This window comes from Ursus americanus, chromosome 17 (assembly GCF_024610735.1).
Source record: "Ursus americanus isolate L20-20 chromosome 17, mUrsAme1.1.p, whole genome shotgun sequence".
NCBI classification, from domain to species: domain Eukaryota; kingdom Metazoa; phylum Chordata; class Mammalia; order Carnivora; family Ursidae; genus Ursus; species Ursus americanus.
The window spans coordinates 16,525,659-16,535,554 of NC_142143.1; the positions used below are offsets into that span (position 1 = coordinate 16,525,659).

At 46.7% G+C, this 9,896-nt stretch overlaps 1 protein-coding gene across 3 annotated transcripts in view; it reads right to left on the reverse strand.

The window, feature by feature from the left end:
- Positions 1–9,562, reverse strand: part of C17H12orf75 (chromosome 17 C12orf75 homolog) — a 35,762-nt gene extending 26,200 nt beyond the window's left edge. The window contains exon 1 of one of the 3 annotated variants that reach the window (XR_006776495.2): positions 9,296–9,467. Coding sequence is in view for 2 of the 3 variants with exons in the window: in XM_045779800.2 (XP_045635756.1) it covers positions 9,296–9,341 (46 nt within the window). In the remaining variant the exon portion in view is untranslated. Of the gene's footprint in view, positions 1–9,295 lie in introns of all 3 variants that reach the window. The other 2 variants (XM_045779800.2, XM_087868790.1) reach the window with 2 other exon arrangements.
- Between the last annotated feature and the right edge of the window lie 334 nt (positions 9,563–9,896).

The following is a 9,896-nucleotide window of genomic DNA, read 5'->3' on the forward strand; positions in this document are numbered from 1 at the left end:
TTAAACATAGCCTTGATGTACTAATACCACGGCTTAGAAGAAGCTGTGATGGGGGAAAGGTAATAATGCTTCTTGTAGAATGAAAGCACCACAAAGTCCATAAGACTAAAGACTTGATGACTATTTTCCAAAACCGTATAAAGGATGATAATTTTAAGTATCTTCCTAAGAAAGAAAAAGGAGGGAAGGTTTGCTCTCACAACAGTATTATATGCAGTTTCAATGACAAAAAAAGTAATTCTAAATGGTTAGGGGTCTGTAAGGAAGGACATTTCCTTCTGAAAGTGGGAAACAGTTAAACATTGTTGGTTGTTCAAAACATCACTTCACCAAGACTGTGTATACCTTTTACTTCACACACTTCAAGAGATTTTAATATTTTGTTCATGAGTCTTAAAGTCAAAAGTCTCAGTCACTTAAAAAAGCATAGCAAACCCAACGTTTTATTCAAACGTTCGAAACACTTCATCTGATATTGTGGGGTTATAGAAAGATATTTGGACTTTGTCCGCTCTTTCTGGCACGAAACTTCTAAAAACTTTGGAGCCAGTTCCATTCTAATGAAGGGACTCTTCACGGAACCCAAGATAGCTTCAGGATGGGGACTGGTCACCCACCCGAGAAGCCAAGCCTTGTTAGCAGCTCGGAACTTTGGCTCCATCCCCATCCCCAGGGAAGGGAGAGGAGCTGGAGATCGAGTTAACCACCAACAGCCAATGATTCCTTCAATCACACCTATGTAATGAACCTCACGTAAAAAGCCCTGAGCAATGAGGCTCTGAGAGCTTCTGAGTTGGTGACCACATCCACGTGGCAGGAGGGCGGCACACCCCAGCTACATGGGGACAGAGATTCCTATGCTCGGGGCCCTTCCAGACATCACCCTATGTACCTCTCCATCTGGCTGTTCATTTGTGTCCTTTATAATAAACTGGTCAATTGAAACCCATAAGTAAAGTGCCTTCCTGAATTCCGTGCCTTTCTAGCAAATTATCAAATATGAGAAAGGGTGCTGGGGGAACCCCAAACTTGTGGCCAAGTTGGATAGAAGTGGGAGTAATCTGAGGACCCAATACTCACGACTGCTGTCAGAAGTGAGGACATCTTTTTTTTTTTTTTAAAGATTTTATTTATTTATTTGACAGAGAGAGAGACAGCCAGTGAGAGAGGGAACACAAGCAGGGGGAGTGGGAGAGGAAGAAGCAGGCTCATAGCGGAAGAGCCTGATGTGGGGCTCGATCCCATAACGCCGGGATCACGCCCTGAGCCGAAGGCAGACGCTTAACAACTGAGCCACCCAGGTGCCCCAGAAGTGAGGACATCTTGTGCAACCTTGCCCTTAACCCTGTGGCCACAGACAGACGCCAGGCAGTTAGGGTCAGAAGTGAAGTGTGTTGTATGACCCCCAGTGCGTGTCAGAGAATCGGAAAGCTGGATGGTATCAGGGGGGGGAAAAACCTCTCAGAGAGTCTCGCTGTTTCCTAACATGTTTTATAAACATGCGCTGTCCTAAGAAGTAACTGAGGCTCTAAACAACCTTGAAGTGCCCTCTCACTCACACATCAAGACTGACTCGTACCGCACTTGCTTCAGCAAAAAACGATGTGCACGCCAGGCAGAGTTTGTGAGCTGTATTTCCTAACTGTCTAATTACCTCCCGCCCCCGAATAACTACAGGAAAACCTTCTGATTAGTTTCGTAGGGCTGCTGTAACAAATCCCCAAAGACTGGGCGGCTTAAAATGACAAGAAACCAATGCTCTCCGCATTCTGGAAGCCAGAGGCATAAAATCAAGGTGTCCGCGCATCCAAACTGCCCCGCCCCTCTGAGCCCCTGGCGACAGTGAGCATTCGCTCCTTGGCATTCTTTGGCCTGTGGCTGTGTCGTACACACTCTCTGCTCCGCTCATGTCCGCGCATCACCTACTCTCTGTCATAGGGACACTTACCACCCAGATTATCTCAAAATCCTTAATTACGTCTGCAAAGACCCTTTTTCCAAGGAAGATAACATTCACACATTCCAAGGATTAGGACAGGGACATCTTTTTAGAGGCCACCATTCAACCCACTCTACCTTCTTATCCCTGTCCTCTCCCGTCCCTCCAAAACCAGAAATTTTCTTTTGGAAAGAAATGCATAGCAAAATTAAGATTGGGGGGAGAGGGATTAAATTTAATGTAACGTCATACATCCCACAAATGCAGGCAACTGTAAAGCCAGCCAGCGGCAAGACACCACACAGGCCCACGAGTTTAAGGTAGGTAGACAGAACATCTTGGTTTCTATAGACAGATGCTCCTTTCCCATCTAATCGTTCGTACAAATTAAGAAGAGTGAGCTGTAATGCCCAGTATGCTTTTCAACATTGTTCAGGTTGGTACATTTACCATTTTGAGTTTCCTCCCACGTGCCAAATTTTAACATAAAGAAAAGACTATTTCTTAAAAGAAAGGCCACATACGTGTCTACATTTGAAAAACTAGCCTCCTGACACCTTTTTTCATCACGGTCCTATTGCACTCTATAGAATTTATGTCATAGACTGGAAATAGTCACAAGTAAATGAATTGCTAAGTTACATATTAAATCGTATTTCTATCTTCCGACTTAGTGGTGACAATTTAAACACACGTGCCAAAAAATAAAATTGTGAACACGAAGAATTTCTAAAAAGCACTAAAGATTTTCAAATCACTCTTCTCTCAGCCTAAATGATCAGAAACATAAATGATTGCGGCTCTTGTGGGAAATAATAAAAATATGCAGGAATGTCTTATTCTTTGTTTTATAAAAGAAAAGAAACGGCCCTCTGAGAACTGTATAAACATCACTGCAGAAAAATAAACAAAATTCTCTTTAATTTTGACAGCTCGTGATGTCTCCTCTGACCCGTAATAGTTCCAAAACTATGTCATAGTCTTAGTTTGGCCAAAAGTAGTAGAACAACAGCTCTTAGTTCATCCAAAACAATGTTATTTTTCAAGAAGCCAATAAAAGAACTAGATTCGTAAGTCATTTTTTTCAATAAAGGAGAAAAAAATTCAGGCCAATGTCTTCTAGAAATATAAAATTCTGTTCACGAATATGGAAGGTCTTGCAGAAAGTCTCTTCGTTTGCAGGTTGTCCTTGCTGAGCACTACACGTTAGGGAACTAAAGATTAATAAATAAAGACAGCCACAGAAGGACAGACGTAAGGTAAGGCAGTGACATCGGGCTGCTATATTGTAACTAAAGCCATGTCTATACTGAGCGGTAAGCAGCTTGTGGCAGAACTGAATACCTCACTGAGGCCACCTTCACAACCCCTGCACATGGCCACAAGGTCACTTCCAGGGAGCTGCAGCGCATGAATGTCCTGAGTCCGTCGCACCGGTGGTAAGTGCCTGGACAGAGGTATTTCCACATCTCTCCCATCATGCACCATCACTTCCAACATGGAACCTCCAAGAGTGTACCGATCACCTGCACCTTCCTACCTTCCCTTTAGAGGTAGTAGAATCTTCTAGTTACCCAGCATTAGTTTGGGTTCATGTTTTTTCTCCTCCCCATGCAGCCCATCCTCAGCCTGGCTGTCCCAGGGGTTTCTGGCATCAATGTCTCCAGGCCCTTCTCACTGCCCTGACTCCAGACAGCCACTGCTGTATGCCCCCTCTCTCCTTCTACACCAATTACAAAAGTCTTTCCCTATATTCGTAATAAATAGCATAGTGGGTACTCACAACATACAAGGCACTGTTCTAAGCACTTTACTTACATTAACTCATTTTATGTTGGAGTCGGTTCTATTCTTACTCCCCCATTTTACAGTTGAGAAAACCAAGGTATAGTTTAAGAGAATTGCCCAAGGTCACGCAGCTGATAAATGACAAAAGCAGGATTCAAACTTGGGCTTTTTGGTACCAGAGCCCACCCTCAACTCTGAGGCTTGGCTTTCCTGCCTGTCTGTCCTCCTCACCCTCCATTCTAACCACTCTTCCTTCTCAAAACCCTATAACCAATGCGAACTACTAAAGCCAGTCAAGCCAGACTTACTGCCCTGAAATGCACGGAGCCCATTTCTGTCCCTATGATTTCACACAGCACTAAGAATGCCCTCCCTTCCATTATCTGCTTATCCAAACATTACCTATTCTTCAGAACCAAATCAAGTGCCACTTCTTGCAAGCAGGCTACCCTGACTACTTGAGGTTTTATTTTATTCTCTCAATCGCAATATCAGTCACACAATTTAGGACTTAATTTTGCATCTTCTTTGTTTCCCCAATATGTTCTTCATTCAACAACAACAACAACAAAATTTCTTTGAGAGCCAAAAATCCCATTGAAAGTTTGGGTCCTAGTCTAGAGGCTGAGGGTACAGCTGGGAACAAGATACAGGAGGCTCTCATGAGGCCTACATTTGGAGGAAGGGAACAGAAGAGGCAATAAATAAATAAACAAAATATCAGCTCTCCAGGAAAGAGAAAACAACAAAAGTCAGTTCAGAATGTTTAAGGAATTGAGGAGCGCCTGGGTGGCTCAGTCATTAAGCGTCTGCCTTGGGCTCAGGGCCTGATCCCAGGGTCCTGGGATCGAGCCCTGCATCAGGCTCCCTGCTCCGCTGGGAAGCCTGCTTCTTCCTCTCCCACTCCCCCTGCTTGCATTCCCTCTCTCGCTGGCTGTCTCTCTCTGTCAAATAAATACATAAATAAACAAATAAGACTGTTTAAGGAATTGAAAGAAGGATGGTGGGGTTGGGGTCGGGGGCAACGGCAGGGAAGTAGCAGGAGTCATAAGTGACCTCTCGGATGCTATCAACAAAATTTTATATTCTTTCCCCGATGCGACCTGGGCTCATGCTAAGCACAAGGGCAACATCTCAGTCCTACCAAACCATTTATAGATGTAAATTAAGGCTGGACCACAGAGCTACATCAAAAGAAGAGAATGCAATTATCTAGCTAATTGAGGATGAAGAGAAAACTAATCTAAACAATTGGACCCAAAAGGATTGCATTAACTCCCCGGGTACACTGACAAAATAGGATAAATAATTATTAAACTCCTCCTCTTCAGACTATTGTTCTAAAAATAGCAGAAGAACCATTACAGAAACATTCGGATAATAAACTGCCACGGAGTTATGATCAGACAGTTGCCAGTTACATACCTTCGGTAGAAAAACTACAGCTAAAAAATTCAATCAGCTATCATGAGCAGAATACTTCTGAAATAAGTCCTCCACTGCAAAGAATTTCTACAGCCTGCACTGACACAAGTTATTGTAGATATTTGGAACCATCCAAACTTTTTAAGGGATTTTCTGGTTTACCTGAAAAGAAACTGCCTGGCTTACATCGCAGACTTGCTTACCCATCTATATGTATGAGTGTACAAAAGGGAATGGCCCACCTGTTTCGATCATTAGCTCAAATGCAGGGCTGCTCATTTCTCTGCCTACTTACAATGTTCAAGGAAAAACAAGGGGACAGAGAATCTGACGGCTGAGAGAGAGAGCTGGGGCTGGAGAGCAGAGAGAAACAGAGCAAGAGCTCCCTGCCTTATAGAAAATGCAACACTTTTAAAATGGATTATTTAATCCAGATGTTTCTCTACAGTTTAGGGGCTGGACTCCAGGCTATGCAGGACGAATATACTGAATCTTCACTTAGTGGAAAATATAAGAAGTCCTACTACAGTTCTAGGTAGGGGAAAATCAAATTCCTGCATGGAGAGAGTGATCTTACTAATACATGAAAATGGAGAGCGCTCTCATGCAATCGAAAGGGTTCTCAAGACCCCCATCTGGACCGACAGCTCCACTCCTCCCCAAAGCCTCCAGTGATTAAACTGTATTATTCAACATCTCCTAGGCACTTGGATGTCCCATGTGTCTTCTACCATAGTTTGCTTTGCTATTCTCCAATGGGTTAATCTACCTAGACTATCAGCTTCTCAAGAGCATGAAAGTTTGATTTCGTTCAACCACCCACGGCTGGCTGCCCAAGCCCTGCCTTACAAGTTCCCAGGAAAGTGCAGTGCTCTGCATGGAAAGGCGGACTGGGTGCGTTTAAGCTGACTAAGGGAAGAAATCTTTAGGAGAAATCTTACCAGAATTATGTAGGGCCTGAGTGGTCTAGGGGCTGATTTCTTATGGCTGTTTGATCATTTTACTGCAGGTCAGTTTCCCCACCAACTGGACATACGGAATCAAATGTACTCCAGCACACTAGTAAAAATCAATTTGTCATATTAACCAATTTCTCTAGACAAAAGCCAAGAAAGGCAGTTGTTCAGACAGCTCCAGGAGAGGACAAACAATTACCTCGTTCTACCTGAACCACTTACGGAGTAGAACAGGGCTCAGAATGGAGATTTCAGGTTTAAGGGTATTATTATAATGTGCTAATGCACCCTTTGGAAGGTGATTTGCCATATTCTTGTAGAAAAATGATCAGGGAAAGCCATTTCACCTTCAACATGGTAATATTCCACTACTCTATGATAATTACGGTTTACACAGTGCTTTCACTCTGTAACTCAGAAATGTGAAACGAAATGCCCATAGCAACGCAACCAGCACAGAGCCAAAGTCAAGCTTGAGCCTCACTCTCCAGGCTCCAAGTTCAGCGCCCTTCCCACCTCCTCTCTGTACTTTGTTATTTATGTATCTATGGCTGGCTGGCTGGGTGGACTGATTGATTGCTGAAAAGCTTAAGGATAACTATTGAATTGTATGATCCTGGGACATTTCAGAAGTCCCATTTTAAGTACCTGGAGGACAGGAACAACATCTTTTTCTTTTTTTAAGATTTTTAATTTATTTATGAAAGAGAGAGAAAGGGGGAGCAGGGGGAGGAGCAGAGGGAGAGGGACAAGCAGACCCCACACTGAGCATGGAGCCCAATGCGGGGCTTAATCCCAGGACCCTGAGATCATGACCTGAGCCAAAACCAAGAGTCAGATGCTTAACCAACTGAGTCACCCAGGCGCCCCGGGACAACATCTATTTAATGCATTTATTTCCCACTTGGGTTCAGGACAACAAGTGCGCAACTTGGTCAACAGCGTGTCTGATGCTGATGTCAACGTTCACAACCGAAAAATATTCAAATACCTTTGCCCGGTGGTTTAGTTTTCTTCATCTTACACATTTCCTTTCTGAAACTAAAGTCCTATGACCATTGGACCGAAAAACTTCAAAATAACGACGACCAAATCCCAAAGCCAGTCAGCTGGACTCTAGCAAGGACAGGTTTGGGGAATGACTTCTCAGAGACCAGGGCAGATCCATCAAAGAGCTGATGCGATAAGTCCCTACTCGTCATGTTCTCTCCTTAATGTTTTCCAGTCTGCACTATCTTGCATTTCCCTGAACAAAAAGCAATTTTTAGCAAAGAGCAAGCTAGAGGAGACAACAACGTGCTCTTCCGTGAACTGTCCTTCATAAACAAAACCCAGACTACTCGACAAGAAGGCGTGCACTTGGAGTGGTTTTTTCAACACAACTATATCTCCTTTTCTGTAAAAAGGGATGTGCACCTTGAAAAAAAAGAGGTCAACCAAATATCTGTAAGGACAATCAGATGTTCCCATTTTCTGACATTACCATATCCAAATTACCTTATCATCACTCGGATTTAGCAACGGTGCCCTCCCTCCTATCCCCAAATCTGACAAACAGCTCATTAATAAATAAAAATGTAAATGAACTAACCTAGCTCCACTGAAAGGAAATGTTACAAATCCTTCCTATGATTTCTTTTTTTTTTTTAGTGTAGATAACTGTTCTTAGGCTTTTGAAAGAGAGGTTGCGCATGCAGTGGACTGCATAAGACCCCAGCGCCTGGTATAGGATGCGGCCTGGATGCTGTTCCAGGTTTCCATGCAGAGCTTTCTGGCCACTCTCAGAATCTCGTTTGCCCTTGTTGGCATAAGACGCCAACTAGGATAACTAACCCGTCTCACTGTTATATGAACGGCAGAGATTTGTTCTCTGGTGGGAGGAGAGTTTCATTCAAGATGGTAAAGGTTATCTGTAAGAGATCAACTTTTCGGTGAATCATTACCTGGGTTCATTCACAGCTCTAGGACTAGAATCCCACATTTTAGTGTCTTCTCGGGGAAAACAGAATACTCCATGTGTGGTTACGGACAAAGAGGAAACACAAACTTGGCCAATTCATAGAGCGGATTTCCACACCTGATCCCACTAAGTAAACATCAAAATAAACTTTAAAATATTAAACGAATAAGGCTTGAATCTTAAGCTCCATCTTCCACTGATGTCTGGGTTAAGGGAAGTGACAGGCCCAAGGTCACGAAGTTATTGAGAGGGCATCCACGCCAGTCTGCTAGGAAATACTGCAGCATCAGATTGCTGCTTGCATTTGCTGGTGAGGATAGGATGTGGCATCTGATTGATCGCAATTGGAGGAGATAGGAGTGCTTTATCCAAAAGGATACTAAAAGAGGCCCCCAGATACTACTCAAAACAGATTCAGATTCTTAAATCGGGAGACACTAGCTGGGTTAAAAGGGAAGGGTGAGTTTTGGAATAATTCACTTGACACAAAGCCTGGCTGACGGGGAAAATCTAGGAGATCTCTCCTGCCAATCAACAAAACGAAGTGTGTAAAAGAAGTTTCAATATATTTTTCTAATGAAAAATATATGAACAGATCACTGCTCTGTCACACTTATCTAAAACATCCTTAACACTGCAGCTTCTCGAAGAAATCCTACGAGCCGCCCAGCCGCTCTCAGGCATCAGTACAGACTCAGATGAATTTTCAGAGCCCGGCTAGCAGTTTTCCCAACCCCACTCGCACCACCACCACCACCACCAAAAAAGTACTGAATTGCACTGCCGCACTTTCCTGTTGCAGCGTCAGGGTTGCGAGGGGCTGGCGGTGAGGTCTGCGGGGCAAGCGTGGGAGGGGAAGGAGCGGATGCGGACCGCGGCCAGGAATCCTCTCCCCTCGAAAGGCACCGGGCTACCCGCTGCAGGGGAGCCCCACCGCGCGTCCTCCCCGCGCACCCTCCGCAGGATCGCCCCGCAGGCTCCCCTCGTCCGGGTGCGACCGCCCCCGCGCGGGGGAAATGCCCCGCTTCGCGTCCCTCCAAAAGCGGGAGGTCTGGCCCTTCCCCCCACCCCGTCCCGAAAATGGGGAGGGGAGAGGGGGTTGCGTGCCCTCCCTCCCCCCGGTCCCCGCTGCGCCCCGCCGCCTCTTCCCCGGCCTCTCCCGCAACGGCGGCCCGCCCGGCAGACCTCCCCGCCGCCCCCGAGTCCCCGGCCCGCGCCCCCACTCACCTCGGCCGGCGCCCGCGCTGGTGGCGGTGGAGTTCCCGCAGCCCATCGCGCCGCTGGCCCGGGAAGCAGCGCTCGGGAGCTGGCGGCCGCCGGTCCTGGGGGCGGAGATGGAGGCGGAGGGCGGCGCGCCCCGAACCGGAGGCCGGCGGGGGGCGCGCGGGGCCGGGTGGGCGCGCGGGACCTCCCCCTCCCGCCACAGAGGGGTGCGGGCCAGGGCGCGGGCTGGGGCGGAAACCGCCCGGCACCCCTCTCCCTAGCAGCGGTCGGGGTCCCCGCCGGACCCACCCGTCACCTCGGCAACCGCGGCGACGCCCAATCCCCGGCCTCCTTCGGACTCTCCGGCCGGGCATTGGTCGTCGTGAAGAGGGGGCGGGAGTTTAAAGTGGGTTTGGGGGCGAGGGCGAAGCTGGGGGCGTGGCCGGCGCGGGCCGGGGGTGAGGCGGCGGGGCCGGGGATGCCCACCTACTCACCTCCACGCCCTCTTTGCCTTTTCTTCCCCTCCCTGCTTCAGGATGTGGGCAGGAGGGGAAGTGGCAGACACACCTATTTTGCATACAGTGGGCGCCCAATAAATGTTACTGAATGATATTCAGGGCTGAAG